Source organism: Pezoporus wallicus, unplaced genomic scaffold (genome assembly GCF_028554395.1).
Source record: "Pezoporus wallicus isolate ANWC-B61680 ecotype Strahan unplaced genomic scaffold, APGP_CSIRO_Pwel_v1 contig_3817, whole genome shotgun sequence".
Lineage (NCBI taxonomy): Eukaryota > Metazoa > Chordata > Aves > Psittaciformes > Psittacidae > Pezoporus > Pezoporus wallicus.
The window spans coordinates 6,795,681-6,814,485 of record NW_026635157.1 but is presented as its reverse complement, the minus strand read 5'-3'; the positions used below and the strand labels follow the sequence as shown (position 1 = coordinate 6,814,485).

The window sequence follows — 18,805 nt, the reverse complement described above, 5'->3', positions numbered from 1 at the left end:
TTATCAACGTTCTCTAAGCTAGCACAGGAAAAGAAGAGTTACGGATATTTCTACTTTTATACGTACACATGTTCATATGCACACCACTGGAATTTGTTTTACACTAAATAAATCATCCCCTTTTGTGTAGGGACAGTATTTGCTTCTGTTTGGTTTATTTAAGGGTAACAGTTGGGACTACCTCCAGAATTTTGAGAATTCATCTTTACCATTTATTTTCTCATGGCGGGACAGCTTTTCTGCAGGAGTAAGTGAGGCTAATGGAATTTCATGCTGGGATACTTTATTCATTTTAAGGAGCCAAAACTGAGAAGCTCTTCTCAGCTGTCAGTGTTCCTTTGACTAAAAAATATGAGACTCTGGCTGTGACTGTTATCCTGCCTAACAAAAAGCATATCAGAAAATGACAACAGCCATGAATTTAATCCTTATCTGTTCTTTGACTGGGCTATGAGTTATGCTATGAAATGCAAAGTACATGCTGATAAGGTCCTGGGATTCTGGATTTTGTGTCTCCTATATAATTTTCAGAGGGATGATAATGCAGAGAGATGTCTAATTTCTAATCTTTATTTTTAATTCTGTTTCTGAAAATTAATGTGGTTATCACCATTTGCATGAAGAGAAATAACTCTTATGGTGGTGACAAATATTTCATTTATAGTGCCCCCTTCCCTAAGTGGAAGGTGAACGTGGGCCATGAGACTGTGTTCCAGACACTAACAAGGAGTTAAGATTAGGCTATTTCCTATCTTCATTACAATTTTCATCATGAGAATGAATTAATGAACCATTATTCTTTTCTCACTAAAGGCTTTTTCCACTACAGTGAGGATAGAAAGATTTTTATGATCTCTCTACTTGCAATAGTAATCTGTCTTGCTCCGACCTTTTTGGCAGTCTATTTTGACTGGCTTGTCATAGCATCTTTTGTGATAGACCTTCAGGGAAAGAGGTTGGTTGTTGAGCCGTGGCAAACTCAGACAACTAGAAGGGTCATTGTAACCCAATGTGCTCAATATAAAGTCTATTTATATTCTCATGACGCATTCTGCAGTTTAGAAAGCCAACAGCCATGGAATAGGGTAGCTTAGGAAGGACAACCTGTGCTCCTGGAGATACTGGTCATGGATTACACACGTGGTTCTGTCTCTGATCTTTCTGCTTGAGCCTGGGCAGATCACTTGGGGTACCATGGAGGTCTAGTGACAGAACTCCAGGTAGCCTCAGTAGGAACAGGTCTGAGTCTTTGTCCTTGGTGCTCTCAGGTTACTCAGTTTAGCATGTAACAAGGTTCAAGCTTACCAAATGCTGCTCTCTGTAATGGAGTTCCTATTAGTGCAGATGGCTACTGATTTTTAGTGACTTTAGTGTATATATATATATATATGTATATATATTTATATTAATTGGTCTTTTGGGTCAGGACAGGGGTGGCTTGTCATTCTTTGCTTTGAATGGAGGGGGCTGCCATCATGTTATATACATTTGTTCAGTATTTATGTGTTAAACCAAATTTAAATAGAAACACCATGATTAGGAAAGCTGTTTCCTGTCTCTGCAGTTACTTTTTGTGCTGAAAAATCATTCTCCCAGACCCTTTTTTACAGCCAGAGTCTGTTATTGCAGTCTGGGTTGTTTTTTGGTTTGCTTTGTTTTTTCCTTACACCCCCTCCCCCCCTTTTTGTGTGTGTTTTGATTTGGTTTTTTTAAACTGTTTTTCCAGAACACTACAGTGTGGATATGTCCAAGCAATGCAATTAATGTGAATTTCAGCATAATACAACACTGATATCTGACCACATCCTTTTTTATTTACTATCGTACTTTCTTCACACCATCTCAACTTCCTTCTTCCCTCTAGCTTCTGTTTTCATTGCTTTGTTTCATCTGTCAGTGCCCTGGATACCTTACCCTGAAGCTTTTGGTAGCCTCCCCTCCTCCAAGTCAAAGGTGCGCCCTTCCTTTCATGCCCTGGGTTGTACTTGACTCGTCTCATTCAGGATTATGTTGGTATTTGGGTGTAAACTGTATATAATTGTCCACACCTGCATGTGCATCACTTAGGAGTTCCAGTGTGAAACTAGTTTCTGTGCAGTAACGTAAATGGAACACGTTCTTAAACATGGTTTGAAATATATTGATGTGCACCAGCTTATTCTGAGAACTTCATCTATGTAAAATGTCTTACATATGTAGCACTACAAAACATGAATGGTCACTTGACATTATAGGCAGTGGAGCAATGAGATCCCATGGCATGAGACCACTCAGAACAGAGTGGAATTATAAAAGGGCTGTCAGGTGTAAGAGGAAACCTCAATCCCTTTCTTCTTGTAAGCTGAGACCAAATCCTGATCTGCATTCTTTTTTGCAACCTTATTGAACCTGTTTTTTAAGTGGTAGACCTTAGTATGGATTGATTGTGTTAATTTACAGTATTCTCTCCCATTCTGCTTGAGGATTATCTGCCATGTCCTTCTGTGTTCTCGTGCTAACAGATAATGCATTTAAATGGCAGGTTGAACTGAAGTGTGGAAGATGCTTAAGCTAATCAGACATTGTGTGGTACCTCTGCAGGTGTTTTATACCTGTAGCATGGAAATACTAAAGATTTAATTGACTGAGTGTGTAACAAGAACAGGAAATGACACAATGGCAATTAATTTTCTCTGAGAATACAGTGGAACTCAGGCTGCAGGAACCTTAATTAGATTTTCAGCTAAATATTTTTAGCAAGGATGGGAAGTTCAGCTAATTGAATCTGTTCTAATTTCCATTCTCCTGATTGTCATTTTTGGCTCTTCATTTTGGGAGATATCTCAAGAAACTACTCTCATTGTTCTCTGCTCATTGCAGTATCTAATGACAGATGGTAGGCAACTTGCTGATGTGCAGGGTAGCTACACATAAGCCATAGGAGCTCCCACCTGTCTTCATTATAATGAAACTGGACTGGATCCACTCCAGGGTTCCCTGTTTCCTTTCATCCCAATCTCCGTCCACTTTAACACGAGAATAAGTTTGTGTATTAATAATACCCCAAATATTTATACACTGTTGCAGGGAATTGTAGAGAAGTCTAAAAGAAATGTGGTGTTACGTCCTGAATAGGTGCAGGTCTAAATAATAATCAGTTTTTAGAATACCCACAGTTAGTACTATACACTGTTGTGATTCTTTTTTCCCTTCGTTTTTCCCTGTGTGTTTCTGGCTGATGGAGTACCAGTTAATGAACAGGTACTTTGTTTTGGCACCTGTTGATCTACTCATTTCAAACATGAATTCTCCCCCAGAGGGTGATGGTGACAACTTCTTTCAAACGAGAGAGTATGTCAAGGTCACAATGTAAAAAATAGCACTTAAAGGTGGTTTGTGGGTCAGAGGTGTATTGCTGTGGCACCTCTTGAAACTAGAAAGTCCTATCACAACTGACCTGCATGCTACATATGTTCACAGGTTTAGGCAAACTTGGCAGTAGATACACAGGCAGTAGCAGCCAGCTCTGTGTTGGTTAGAAGATTACTGTCTGAACCCTGGCAGTTTCTGTAGATCTGTATGGTATGATGCTCCATGAGGAAGTATTTCCTAGATGTTCTGTAGTTCAAGCTGTTTAGGATGTTAAACTTGCAGGTTGTAAGAGTCCTTCTAATTCAGCTGATCCCAGAAACATTCGTGAAAGGAGCTTCTGAGAAAACTGGGCTTTGTACCAGCCTGTTTCTCAGAATATCCTAAATTAAACAAATGGTTAGCTTTCAGTTAGAAACCAATTATAAGATACATGTGTAGTCTGCTTAGTTTGTTAGAAATCTCTGTAATTCATGTTTCTTTTTAAAAAGCTTCTTGTGGTTTTATGCCAAATAGCCTTTAACAAACTCTAATAACCTGGGAAGAAGGTACAAATATTAAGAGACCTGCAGATTCTCAAGAGGTCTTTGCCAAGTACAGAAGCTTGCTAGATGGCTTAACTGAGCCATGCTTGTGAGTCTCAAGTCTTTAATTTATCATTAAAGGAAGGGGTTGTATTTCAAAGAGCAAATAGCAGATCAGTGCTCCATGGGGTAGCTTGTCATCTGTGCTCTTTGGGGAAAGGTGGAGAGAAAGGAATACCAATTGAACACATGCAAAACAGGGGACTTTTTAGTCCCTTCTGCAAGCAGGATCAGCTGAAGGAGTTACAAATTAGGTTCCCCAAAGCTGTGATGGTCAGTGTTTGGTAATCTTGATTTAAGCTTTTTAAAAACCAAGTTCAGGTTGTAGACTGCCAGTTTTGGAGGGAAATTAGTAAATTATGGGCAGATTGTGACAAAGAATAGCATTAGGTAGCTTTGACAATATGTGTGAAACTCTGGTAATCACTGTTGCTCTAACCTAGGGCTTCTTAGTTAGGAAGGGAGAATTTGCAAGAGGAGCAGTTTAATGTTTATTATTGGGTCAACTGAAACTAAGTGAATTCAGGACAAAGGCAGCTCACAGGAGCAAAAGAGGGAAAACTTCATTTTGAGATTTTTAAAAATTGAACATTTTTGATAATGTGATTCCAAAAGGGCTTCTTGGGGTGCAGTGCAGAGAGTCGGAGAACTAGGACTCTTATGGGCTGGTACAAAATTGTTAGCCAAAAGCAAGTAGGTCTATACAAATCCAAGAATAGATTCTGTATTTACGGGTAAGTGCCTCTTATGTTACGTGACCTAATGAAATGTTGCAACCCTTCAGGGAGGCTGCAGTTGGACATGGGCTGAGCACCTCTGATGAGGAATGAGTTTCCTGCCAACTAGCAGGATTTGGTTCAAAGGCTTGTGGTTACTAGGTTTGGTCACCAAATTGAAAAACAAAACCAAAAACAAACAAAAAAACCCAAAACATAAAAGACCAACAACAGAAAAACACCCCAAAACAGAGAAATCAGTATCTGAGAACTGCGTCTAAAATATTATCCTAAATAGTGATTTATTTTAATATTCAAAAAATGAATATTAATTATTCTGTAATCAAAGTACAGCTTAGTCATTGTTATACCATGTGCTAATTCAGGTTTAAACTAAACTCATTAGTATACATTTGCTTTTGTCAATATCATTTATAGTTGAAGGGAGCTAACGTGACAGGAAGTAGTTACACACTGCTGTAGAGGAGGTTATAGACCAAAACTCGACTAATTGAAAGAGGATTATAAAAACACTTTTCTGGCAACTGGAATGTGAAACAGAAGATAGGTGACTGAAGTGTAATGCTTAACACGCCGAGTTGAAGGACCACTAGTGAGCTGCGAATCCCTTCTTTATGGTTTGCACATTCATGTATGTACACAGAGGGCTAACAGTTTGGAAGTATTTTGTGAAATTTCAATTAAAAGGCCATTCTTAACAGTATGTGAAGAAATATGCCAGCTTTCTTGAGATGGTAAAAGTGCTTCACAGAGCTGTGACATTCTCCTTGATTACTGTACACAAGTCTCATCTTACTGAAAGTGACACATCTCTTCTGGAGTGTTACTCCTTTGAATACCAATTGTAGTTCCATTGTTCCTTCTCACTTATAATTTTTTTTTATTATTTTCATCAGGGAGAAGTGTCTCCTTCCTCTCCAACTAGCTCTGGAATCGAAGAGCATGAAGCTGGCCCAGCAGGCTCTAACAGGGATGCAGGTATGGCTTTAGAGCAGGTGTGTATTAGTGGGCAGTGAGTGTTAAGGGAATCTAGGCTTTTCTTTAGAAAAATACTACAGAAAAAGTGTCTGTCCTTGTGTGGACCTAACAACAATAATGTTCATGTTTCTGTAAGAGTGTTCAGAAGTTAGGATGCCAGTAAAGGCTGGTGATTCTGTAGGAGCTAAGAATGTGCTGCAGGTAGGTTGGGGTTCCTGGCATTCAATGTTGAAATGTAGATGTACTCTTCCTTGTGTGGCCATGTGCTAGTCTCGGTAAGCCTTGCCACTGCTAAATGTCTTAGAAACTAAACTGAGTCAAGTCTTGCTGTTTTCTTTGATTAGAAGAGAGGACAGCAGTGCTTGGAAGATGGAGAGGTGAATAAAGTATCTGGGAGCTGCATTCTCTGTGGGGGCACTTTTCAGGTTTTTTGTACACTGAAAACAGTAGGAGTAGCATCTGATTTGGAAGTTTGTGAAATTGCAAAATGAAACAGCAGTGCAGCACAAATAACAGAAGGACTCTCTTGAGTTTGACAGTATAAAAACTAAAGCAGTTTACCTTTCTTTTAATTGGACAAATGAGTATGTATCAGTAAATACTTATCACTAGGGAGATACTAGTTGTGGAAATGGCTGCTACACTGCTTGGGCATGAAATGTATGCCACCATTTTCCAAAAAGAAATTTCTCCTTCAAAAGGCAAGCATGAAGTTGTTTTGGGAGTATAAAGATGTAAATTTCAATCTCATTTAATTCAGCATATGGGATGTCAGGCATTTGGTTACAGAGTGCCCCATATTGTGACGCAACATGGCTGTAGGAGGATCTGGCTCGGGAAAATAATGCCCTTTCTGAAGGGTTCCTGTAAGGGAACTGAAGGGTTCCTGAAGGGTTTCTGCATCTGCCAGAAGGCATATAGTACCTTCTTGCAGCCTAGTACTCTCGTCCCACCCTGAGATCCTGTGCCCTGTATTTCAGATATGGGGGGGGGGGGGGGGTGCAGGGGTTGCTCTTAAAGTAAAAGCAACAGTATGCTAGTGGGACTGGAACATGGGTCTGCTCTTGTATCAGTGCAAGTGCACCAGTTAGAAGAACATTGTAGAGTGATTATCAGCCAAAAATAGTGGAGGAATTAGGGATGACCCACTCTCCCCTGTAGTATAACTTCCTTGGGAACACTCAGTGAGGATAAAATTTATCTTTTTACTCTTTTAACTTGCTGCACATACGCTTTTGTTCTGTATGAACTGGAATTGCCAAGTTGCAGATTTGCAGCATGGTACCTTAAATAAGAGTGTTACCTCCTATCTATAAGCCTAAAAAGATAATCCATGCATCAATACAGTCCTCCATCTGCATTTATGATATGGAATGGCAGCTGATTTGAAAAACTTTAATGGTTCCCTCATCGTGGCACAGAGTCTCCCAGTTTTGCTGTACTTTCATATTTTATACTGTTAAATCAATTTGAAATTTGCACATAGAAAACCTAGCCATCATAGTACCAAACACTAACAGGTTTAGGTGTAGTAGTTGACAGTAGAATTAAGCAGAGGCAGTTTTGTCTGAACCTGTACATTGCCAATTTCTCTCTGCAGAAGCTGCTGTCTGATGAGAGGTTTGTATCCGTGGAAACAGACTCAGATGAGAAACAATTGCTTAATCAGATGCTGAATGCTGTCAAAGTGACTCCTTCACTCAATGAAGACCTGCAGGTTGAAGTGATGAAGGTTAGTGTTTCACACACGTCAGTGCTTGCAACAGAGGTTGCATGACTCTATGCTGGGGTTAGCAAATAAATTAGCTGTTGCCTTGGAAATCTTCACTTTAGGACAGTATTTGATACCCTCCTTCCTGCTGGCAGATGTCAGTAGTTTTCATTTCTACTTCATTTGTGTTTCCCTGGGTTATATAGGAGATTCTTTATATTAAGTCAGTGCAGTGGTGGTCCCACTTTTAGCAAACTGAAATAGGGCAGGCAGTTTAGTCCATGGGAGCTCACAGATTGATGACTTTGAGATTTGAAAGGTTGTGTTTGATATTGAGTATTAGGGCTCATGAGATGGGCTGTGAAGGTTTGTAGTTTTGAATTGTGTGTGCATAGGTACTTTCTAGTTTGTTAGCTGTATGTTTTCTTTGTAAAATACTAATGATGGAGCATGATTTCTTTTAGGCACCAGAGTGTCTCTGTACTCGTGTATAAGGGAAATTAATGTTTTGTATACTCAGGGAAAGCTTCTATTTCTAGGAATGCTTTAGCATTCTCCTGTGTGTGTTGGTTGTATGACTTGCCAGGACTGCCATAAAAAAGGTGGTGCGTAGTTCTCAAATGTCTGGGTGTAAACTTTGTACTGCAGGTCTTGTGCTATAGCTCATCAGTGGTTGGTACAAACCTGGTGATCCTTTCTCTGTGCTTACTACACGTAGTACTGATTGCTATGTTTGGATCTACTGCTTGACTGTCCTTTACTTCTAAGTGCATAGATTAGATATTTTATTTTTCTTACATGAGACATCCTTGTTCTAAGGAATATATGTTGTCCAGTCTGAAACCTCTCTGTACTAGCTGTGCTCTTTGCTACTGAAGATGACTACTTGGATGCAATATGCACTCAGTGTCAGACCATACAGAAGAGTGAATTTCGCAGCAGAAAAAAAGGAAGAAGAATTTGTGTAGACTGTTACCTGGTTTATGGGAGCAGGCTTCTGCCCACTTACAGGTTTAACTGGTGACACCCAGACCTGCATTCCTAACCCAGCATGCCTCTTCCCTTCCTCTTTTGTCTCTACAGTGGGAAAAGGTAAGAGTTAAGTAGTACTACTGAACCAGCAGGTCTCTCTTGATATGCAGTAATTTTTTGTAAGTTGTTTTTTTACCTTCTTCAGTATTGCAGATTTGGAATCTGCATGCACACTGTTTCCCTGAAAGGCTTGACATGCACCTGTGATGCATTGCCCCCAGACTAAGAAGAATGTGAGCACTCTTATTTTACCACAGTTGTGAGTGAATATGTTCTATAGTTGTCTCGATATGTGAGAAGAAAAAAAAGACCAACCAACCCAAAACACCAAATCACATAAAATCCAAGCCAAAACCTAAGACATTAATTATGTACACTTTTTTTTAAATCACATTCAGTTCCAGTTTAAGCACTAAACTTCTTCCTTCTACTGAGTGAAATTTTGATGTAGAAAGCCTTTTTTTGCTAAAAGCACAGTGAAATGCATGTATGGTAAAAATCAGGCTATATCTTCACATCCTGAGAACAAAGCAAAACTTCTGTTTTGATTTAATGTTCCAAGAGACCAGAGGGTCAAAGTATTCTGTAATCAGGGCAGTTAGAACTCTGAGGCATTAAATCTGAACATTGCCTAAAAGTCAGTCAAGTAGCGGTCTTTTTACATTGTAACCTGAAGATTACAGATGCCATTGCAACACTTGAATTGCTAAAGCCTTCAGGGTTTTTCAAGCAGCTGGTCTCAGCAGTGCGTTTATATCCCTGGATCTGCTAAAATGTGTCCTCAAGGCAACATCTGATTGTACATTTAGACTGTGTTATTCCATCTGGAGGAGATTAAATACATCTTTTCCCAGTGCAGATGCTAGACACTCATGAGTGTAAGCGGTTTGCATGATGCTGGGTCAGCAGTGATACTGGCCTGGTTCTTTGTGACTTGCTGCACATTTGCACCGGTCTTGCAAATATTAAGAATATAACCATCAAAGATTAGACAAAAGTTTTTACTTATGAAGAATAGATGTGAAAATATTGGTGCAGGAGTACAGACCTCACAGTAGGTTGCTGGCATGTAAGCTCCTATATCGCTTGCATGTGTTGTTTGGAAGAGATATATTGGTCACTAATCAAATTCAGTGTTTTATCACTGAGGCACCAAAATGACTCACTGCTCTATTTATACAGTTGCAGATGTATAGAAAAAATGCGGGGGAGTGGAGGTAATAGTTCAATACTTACCTTTAGATAAACATGGCCACACAATGTGTCTGGCCCAGAAGTAGGAAGAATTTGTTGTGTGACATGGGTATGTCTCATACTGAGCAGTAGGAACATTTTGTTGACCTTAAGCATTAGACTAACAACTCTGCAGCAGAAAGGGGATACGTTCTGGACAGAAGTTTAATATCACAGGCTTCAGTTTGATTGTGGAGTAGGGGAATCCTGATTTATTTGTTTTTTTTTTTTCTGGGTTGATGCTTTTAAATTCTGGCTGCAGATGTTTTTAAAATGGATGAAGTACTTCTGCTTCATGCGATTAGACCTTTGCTTATAGAAGCATATGTAATACCATCAAAAGCACTGTCGAGTATGGTCAGATCAGCAATGGGGAAAAAAAACCAAACAACCTATAGCTGAACCTCTGGATTGAGCTCCCTTCTAGCCTAAATGATTCTGTGATTTTTACTTACTTTGATTTTTTTCATCTCTTACCCTGACCCTAAAATCCAGTTCCTCCAGAAACTGGCTTCTGAAAGAACTGGAGGTCAGCTTTGAACTTAACTGTGGTGTTGGAGCAGCTGAAACGAAATATGAAGGAAGTGGGCAGAGTAGAAAGAAGCCAAAACAGCAAAGACTCCCCCTTTCATTCCTTTTCTTCTCACTAATGTTATGGTGACTTTCATTTATAAGTTGACAGGCTTCTTAATAATGCAGTACATCTCTCTCCATCTGTGATGACATTGCTCTCCGATAACAACAGAGAGTTTAATGAATAATTGCAAATTAGTAGATGAGTCCTCACCCAGAAATAAGCTCTCTAGATAAACATGATACACTGTAATGTAATGGGTACTGACAGTGACAAAGTTGGTTTTGGAAAGAAAGGTGTGATTGATCATTCAAAATCTCATTTTCTACTGCATCCTGTTTTCTTCAGTCACCAATTAAAGCTGTGTCATGTTATGCAGTGCATGTCAGTGCAGTCTGTGCCCACATTTCCAAAGAAATTTAGAGCTATCAAGAAATTTTCAAGCAAGAAGAGAATAATTACCTTTCATGAAGGAAACTCGGGGTTTTTATTTGACGTCTTTTAAAATATTTGGTCTTTATTTCACTATTCTAATTAATGCTGGACATTTTACAATTAGATATATAATGTTCCTGTCAGTGGAACTTCCAAGCTTTGTTTTTTATTACCTCTGAGAAGACTTCACACAGTATCTGTGGCTACTCAACTTGTGGTGTTTTTTGAAATAGACTTGAGGATTTTCTGGAACAAAAAAAAAAAAATTCTTCTGAAGTGCCTTGAGAGAAAACTTTTCTAATTCTCATTATTTACCTGTTGTCCATGGTAAACAGCTATTTCATTTAGGAAACCTTAGTTTGTTCCCAGTGACTCAAACTTGTGTTTGTTAGTGGATTAGCTGTACTGCTTGCTGATGGGCAAAGTTTTCATCATTTCCTCCTGTAGGCTTTCAGTGAGGAGTCAGCCAGAAGCCTTTTTAATCTGTAAATGAGGTTTAATGAACCCTGGGTGAAGGTAATTTTTTCTCTTTGTCTCTTCACTGTTTCATCAATGCAGCATTTGGAAACTCCAATAGTACTACTTGACAGATACTAGACAGTTCTTTTTGTGATTTCAGTTTTCATTTTGGATATGTTCAGAACCAAAATCTGCATTAGAGTTCTGTGGTAAAACTTAGCTTGTGTAACTACAAGCAGAATGGAGAAAATAGCTCTGCCTCTGAAACACACTGTCTTTAAGTTGGGTATTTGTAGTTGTTCTTTCAAAGATTAGAATCATAGAATAGTTAGGGTTGGAAAGGACATTAACATCGTCTAGTTCCAACCCCCCTGCCATGGACAGGGACACCTCACACTAAACCAAGGCTCTGTCCAACCTGGCCTTGAACACCACCAGGGATGGAGCATTCACAGCTTCCTTGGGCAAGCCCTTCCAGTGCCTCACCACCCTAACAGGAAAGAATTTCCTCCTTATATCCAATCTAAACTTCCCCGGTTTAAGTTTTAACTCATTACTCCTTGTCCTGTCACTACAGTCCCTAATGAAGAGTCCCTCCCCAGCATCCTTATAGGCCCCCTTCAGGTATTGGAAGGCTGCTATGAGGTCTCCATGCAGCCGTCTCTTCTCCAGGCTGAACAGCCCCAACTTTCTCAGCCTGTCTTCATTAAGGGAGGTGCTCCAGTCCCCTGATCATCCCTGTGGCCCTCCTCTGGACTTGTTCCAACAGTTCCATGTCCTTTTTATGTTGAGGACACCAGAACTGTGCACAATACTCCAGGTGAGGTCTCACAAGAGCAGAGTAGAGGGGCAGGATCACCTCCTTCGACCTGCTGGTCACGCTCCTTTTGATGCAGCCCAGGATACGGTTGGCTTTCTGGGTTGCATGCGCACACTGCCGGCTCATGTTCATTTTCTCATCAACCAACACCCCCAAGTCCTTCTCCGCAGGGCTGCTCTGAATCTCTTCTCTGCCCAACCTGTAGCTGTGCCTGGGATTGCTCCTACCCAGGTGTAGGACCATGCACTTGTCATGGTTAAACTTCATAAGGTTGGCATCAGCCCACCTCACAAGCGTGTGAAGGTCCCTCTGGATCGCATTCCTTCCCTCCAGCATATCAACCAAACCACACAACTTGGTGTTATTGGCCAACTTGCTGAGGGTGCTCTCAGTCAATCAGTGTCAGTGACACTATCCATGTCACCAACAAAGATGTTGAATAAGACCCGTCCCAACACTGGTCCCTGAGGGACACCACTCATTAATGGTCTCCAGCTGGACATTGAGCCGTTGACCACAGCTCTTTGCGTGCGGCCATCCAGCCAGTTCTTTATCCACCGAGTGATCCACCTATCAAATTGATGTCTCTCCAATTCAGAGATAAGGATGTCGTGCGGGACAGTGTCGAACACTTTGCACAAGTCCAGGTAGATGATGTCAACTGCTCTATCCCTGTCCATCAGTTCCGTAGCCCCATCATAGAAGGCCACCAAATTGGTCAGATTGCTTCTATAATGCTTTAAAGATGCAAAATGAATCTTTGAGTACCAAGAACCATCTCTCAGTCTATTAATTTTTTTCTGTAATAACTAATTTAATTGATAGGGCCACAGTTATGGTGTAAAATTAGGCACTTGAGAAGGTCACTATTGAAGATCTGTAAGGTGTAGTAGAAAGTTTGCGGGCAATTTTTAATTTGTTCTTAGTTTTTTAAACCACAGTTGACCTATGTTAGGTTCTGCACAACCATGTTGTTATAGGCTCAGGGAGTTAGTCCTGATCTAATGCAAATACTGGATTAAGCTGGTTTGTGTTTGAGCAACTGAGGAAAACTTATTGTTAACTTTCTCAGAGAACTTGGTGGAAATTTTGTTGCTGTTAAACAGAAAGCATCTCTTTTTTTTTTTTTTTTCTCAGATGTGGAGGATTTGATGGGAGACCAGTTATTTTTCTTCTCTGTTCTTCTATGACAGAGAACAAGCTGAACCCAGGACAAACACATATTTGAAAAGTAGTCCTAAACTGTCTGATCCAAAATGTTGACAGAACACAACTGTAAAATCCCAGCGTCTGTGAATGATTGTATTCTGCACCTTTTCCTTGAGTACTGGTAAATGAACTGATCACTGTAATAAACTCTTAGGAATGTATATATATATCTTCTCATTGTTTTAAGGTTAATGTTTATGAAATGTATCTTTCCACATACAACTTCGCTATGCTTCGTAGAATATAATTTGCAACCATTCTGTTTTGTCATGAATTGTAAAATTAAATGGAGGAGGAAGCTGGACTGAAACAACTTAGATTTAAAAGTGTATGTAAACTATGTTATTCCCCATGCTGCCTCTTTGAGACAAGGCATGTATGATAGTTTTATATAGGAATAAAAATAGTGATTTTGCTAACCATTAAAAAAAAAGTCATTGATGCAACAGTAAAAATGCAACTGGTAAATAGAGATGGAGAAGAAAAACTGTCATCAGGATGAGAATCAGCAACCCAGTTGCTGACACTTGCTGTTAATCTGCATATTTTAATTAATGCATAATTTTTGATTAAGAGATAGGTGTTTTTTCTTCCTCAGTATATTTTATGCACTGCATTTTTCAACATCATTTACAATATAAATTGCAGTGCAGTCTCTTTCTGAGCAGAGAAGGACTATCTTTCAAATAAAGTAAAAAATAAAAACCGTTATTCAGCTTTATTTGCATGCTTTAGTCTGGAACTGGTTTTAAATTTATATTAATAGGAAAAAATAAAATTCTGAAAATTTATAGAAGAAAGTGGTACGTGGATGTATTCATTAGCTCTTGTAACAGAGGTGCCTGATATGAGCTGCCATAAGCAATAACTGATTTTTGTCCAGTCCATAATTCAGACGCGTTAGCAGTCTGCAGTGTTAAAGAGGGGAATCTATAAAGACTTGCACAATGTCATGCAAATATGATTATTTCCTAAGATCACTCCTGCCCAGCAGTGCTAACTAGAGTTCTGAGTGCTTCCTTCACTTAGACTTTTTGTGAGCTAAATTGCTGTAATATAGTCCAACTACAAATCCAGACTCTCTAGGGTATACTTTTTTCTTCTTTCTTTTTTCAATTTCTTTTTCTTTTGTTACTTTTAAGGTAATTTTATTTTTGTGCTTAGTTATAAGTAACCAGGTTAATTCCAATGGATTGAGTGACCTACCTTGTGTGTTTCAAGATAAGGTCATCCTTTCCTGAGTTAATTAGAGCTATGGTAAATGCCTACTACTCATAATTAAGATTGTGGTTAAAGAACTCCCCTGGTTCTTAAGTGCCTGGCCATTATAGCAGAAACCACAGTCTTGAATTAAATACCTCAGCTTTCTCCTTAATGGGTACAAAAGAATGAGAATGTAATGACCTGAATGTGGCCAAATGAATACTGGAGAGGGGCTGCCTAAATCTGTCAGTAGTGAATGTAGTATCTCAAGAATCCAGCCTCTTTCCAGGCTATGTGGCTCTTCCTCAGTACCTTTCTGTGCTTGAATTCATAGCCCTACATAGACCAACAATCTCTGTTGGTCTGGGCAGCCGTGTAGTTTTAAAAATGTAAGCAGAGGTGTGGTTGCATCTCTCAAGAGATTTGCAGGATTGAAAACTAGGCTTAATTTCTTGCCTGGAGAAATTCTAATGCAAAACATTTAGCTTTCTCACTGCTCCCTCAGCTGTGAGGTTATGAAGGTGTTCTTGGACAGAGAACGTGCTTGCTCTGTCGTGGTTGAACTGTCCTGCTTGGTGTGGTGTGTTCAAAATCATTGGGGTCAGGCACAAAAAGCAGTAACTAGAAGAATGCTCTGCCCTGGGGCTGAGGCAGTCGTGGAAAGGGTAAGGGGGCAGGATTTCTGTCTTCCATCCTGTCCTGGTGGTCATTCCTCCTGCAGTCACAGGTGGATAGCAGAAGGATTCCTTAGTCCAAGTTAACTCAGCAGCATCTTGTTTTTCAGGTTTCCTGATGAATGACTGGTCTGTGAAGAGGAAAAAAAAATTACCTGAGATACACTGCGATCACATACTGTATTACAGTGTACATGCTCTGGGGCAGAGTTAATAGTGCACAGATTTTGCTGTTTATGTAGGGGATTTTGTTATTTTGGGGTGCTTGTGGCATTCTTTTTTTGCAACAGTGCCAAATTTGCAGAGAAGAAGAAACATAGGCACTGTTGGAGTTTTATCACTGAGCTGTTCTGTACTGTGCAGCATATGCAAGCACTGAGTCATTGGGTTCAAGCAGTGAGTCATTGGGTTATACCTGCAGGTTTTCCAGTGCCAGTGTGGAAAGTATCAAGTCCCTTGTCATGGGAAGTGTAAATTAACACCTGTTGTAGTGGTTTCATTGTGAAAGAACAAGTTCTTACAGACTTTCTTTAGACTTGGACACAGATCAAGAACCTGGGGGTTGCTCAGCCATTAAGAAAGTGAATTGGAAAGACATTGTATGATCACAAAAACAAATATAGAAACTCTTTAACTTTCATACATTGACATTTAATCTTTTCCCTGCTGCCAGACATTGTTGCGTACTGGAGGTGACAGTGCCAAGTTCTGCCAGCCAATTTGGCCACATAATAGTGACATGGAAGGGTCACTGGCCATAGCTTTTACATGCAATTATACATATACTTCAGATGTGCCTCACATGGCATGCTCCCAATTTATACCTTCCCATGATAAGGGCTGCTGCCACCTTAGTGTTAACACCACTTGGCCCTAGGGGCAGCTGAGGAGAGAACTTGTGTCCCAGTAAGCGGTTCTGACACTGCTAGCCAATTTCTTCCCCAGAGCTACTCACATATGTCCCTTGTGAAAGGGGAAAAAGATGTGGAAGCTTCATATGGCAATAGTGGTTGATGCTGCAACCACAAAACCAGCTTATCTGGCTTTTTAGCATCTCTTTTCTGGATGTAGTTCAGGAGATGGTCTGGGATAGGGTGAAATCCTCTGGGTCGCCAGACAGCCTGTGGAACGCCACTTCTTAGGTTGTTTTCAGGCTAACTTCTTGCAGATTCTTCTAGTGATTCAAAACAGTAATTTCAAATTAGCTGTTGTGAAGTGTATTGTCACATGGAAAGTTCCCCTGATGTAATTTTGGTGGAATCTTGCAGGTATCTGAGAGTAAGGGGCTTGTCTTCCCTCTCTCCCATGCAAAAAATTCCCTTGTTGTCAAGAATAAAAGTCAGAATTTTCCATCCAGGGGATAAACTGGTTCTTTTCTTCCTTGCGAGCTCTGAATTTACTAGCACCCATGTTTTGACATCCTCTCTGATCATTTTGGTAGTGGATGCATGCAGCCTCATTTTTATGTGAGAACTCTTTAAGCATTTTGTTGGTATTTTTCAGTTTGGTATTTGTCCTGTATCAGTTTTCAGTTTTGTTTTACTCAGATATATATCTCCAATTCATAAAATAATGTAGTATACCTAAATAGGCTGTAACACATGAACGGGAAATGCTATCCTAGCAGTGCTAGTCAGCCTTCTTTTTCTTTTCTTTTTTAAATCTTCCCTCCCTTTAAATGTTATAATTCTAAATAAAAAAGCCCCTCTCAGAGCCGTTAAGAAAACCTCTTAAATTTCTATTAAGCAATTGCTGTAAATAATTTCTTTCCATCCACAACTGTACTACATAAGCAGAAGTCTCTCACCAGAAAGAGTGTTCAGCAGTAGTTCTGCTTTAGTCTAGTGAATTAATGGACATTGTCTTCTGGGAGCATTCAGCATGTCATCACTGATGATGTGTGAAGTTCTTCTATGCCAGATACAGCCCTTCTGTTTGAAGGTCCAGTGCATTCATAATGCTGAGCACCAGTTGCTGCTGTGATAACAAAGCATTTTATGGGTTTAGTGATTCATGGGAGACACTGTCTCCTTTCCCTCTGTAAGTAATATCTGCTGTTTTGTGCAGTGATACATGGTGACACAATGTACATAAGTTCATTAATGCACTGTTTCTCTTGCCCTTGTTTCCCTTCAAGGCCGAAGAATGCTATGTGAGCAGGTTACTAGTTATTCTGCCAAGCAGCAGAACACCTCCTGTCCAAATTATTTTGTAGAAATACTGGATGACTGCTTTACATGTCAGATTACTGAATGAGATAAATGGTTGTCCTGCCTTGTCTTCTGGCTAAGTATTTCCTCCTGAGGGGAGGATTTAAGAATCATCCAAATATACATTGCATCCAAGTTTGCAAGCCTGCAAGCAAAGCAAGTCAGAAAAGGTCTCCTCTTTGAATTCCACAAAGGGATTAGAGGTTGCTGCAGAATTTGGCACTATAAGGACTAAAGTGTCTACATGCATCTCAACTAGGAGGAACATGAATGTTCAGAGGATTTTGCCAGTGGGACTGGAATAGAAAAAGGAAAACAGTAGCATATGGATGTTGGACTTGACACTTAAATGCAGTGAAGTGCTGAAACATCCTCAGGTGATGACAGATTGTGGTTGCTTTAAAGTTTTGTACCTTTTTCCTCTTTCTTCATCTTAAGGATACTAACTTCCTTACACACCTTGTCTATTTGACATGATTCCACCATAAGCTGTTCAATGTCAGCTAAGCACTTAGGGAACTTGGCTAGCAACACTTAGCAGTCTTACAAGGTGAGAAAGATTCCTTCTTCAAGACACCTATCTTAAAATATGGAACAGTTGTACCTTTTTTGTCAATTAACCTTTGTCACTTCGTTATCATCAGAAGCACTTTTTTGTTGTTTTGTTTTTTATTTCTGCTTGTGAAATTTTTCCTTGTGTGCACTCTTATACTACAATTGGTACCCTGGGATGCCAGGGAGCAGAAATGTCATTTCTTGTTCCACGACAGTCGACAGAAATTATTATGGATGTCATGTATGGAAATGTGATCTCATCCAAGCATTTGCAAGATAATGCAAGCCAATTAAAACATCTTGGAGGTTGTGTGACTTTGAAACTATCTCTTTAGTCATGCAAGTTCCCTCTTTAAAAGAAAAAAAAAAAAGGTGTGTTTTAGAGCCCATACCAATTAGGAATTGGCTTGTAGTTTTAGTTATAGGCTTCCACTACTAGTGGTTGCACATCCCAAATGTCATTGTTCAAGAAAACCTATTTTTATTTAATTTTTTAAAATACATACTGCTTGAGTTAGTGTTGTGACTAGTTTAGCAGCCCATGGGGTATGCTGTCTGTAGACTTAGTGTTTGTAGTAGATCTGAATGATTAAGCTTGGTTTTGTTTGTTTGTTTTTAATCCCATTTTTTAATTCAGTAATCTAAAAGAGAAGCTTGCTGTCTTCCTGTTTGTTCCATATAAATGGGAAGACACGCAAGTTGAGTGCCTGGAGCATTGCCAAGACTGTAAATGAGCCCTGCAGTGGCACTGATGGAAATCATAGCTGAGAGCAGTCTTGAGCATTGGTTAGAGACCATCTTTCAGATCTCACAAATGATTTGTGAGGAAGACAGTAGCCAGTGGAGTAAGCCAAAAATATGCTGACTGATAAATTGTTATGCTTCTGTTACTTGATCACATCAGATCATATACCCTTTCTAGCTAGTAGGTTCCCAGATTTCATTTTATTCCAAGAGTAGCAGTCAAAACTTAGTAGTCCTGCTGAAATTCCCTGTTGCTTCATAGCAAGGTTTTGATCACCACTTTCTTACTGTGCTTGATA

General features: G+C 39.6%; 1 protein-coding gene across 1 annotated transcript in view; it reads left to right on the top strand.

The window, feature by feature from the left end:
• Positions 1 to 18,805, top strand: part of ARFGEF3 (ARFGEF family member 3) — an 85,802-nt gene that overhangs the window by 11,605 nt on the left and 55,392 nt on the right. The window contains exons 3-4 of the mRNA XM_057407539.1: positions 5,566 to 5,647; positions 7,248 to 7,379. Coding sequence (XP_057263522.1) covers positions 5,566 to 5,647; positions 7,248 to 7,379 — 214 coding nt within the window. The remainder of the gene's footprint in view (positions 1 to 5,565; positions 5,648 to 7,247; positions 7,380 to 18,805) is intronic.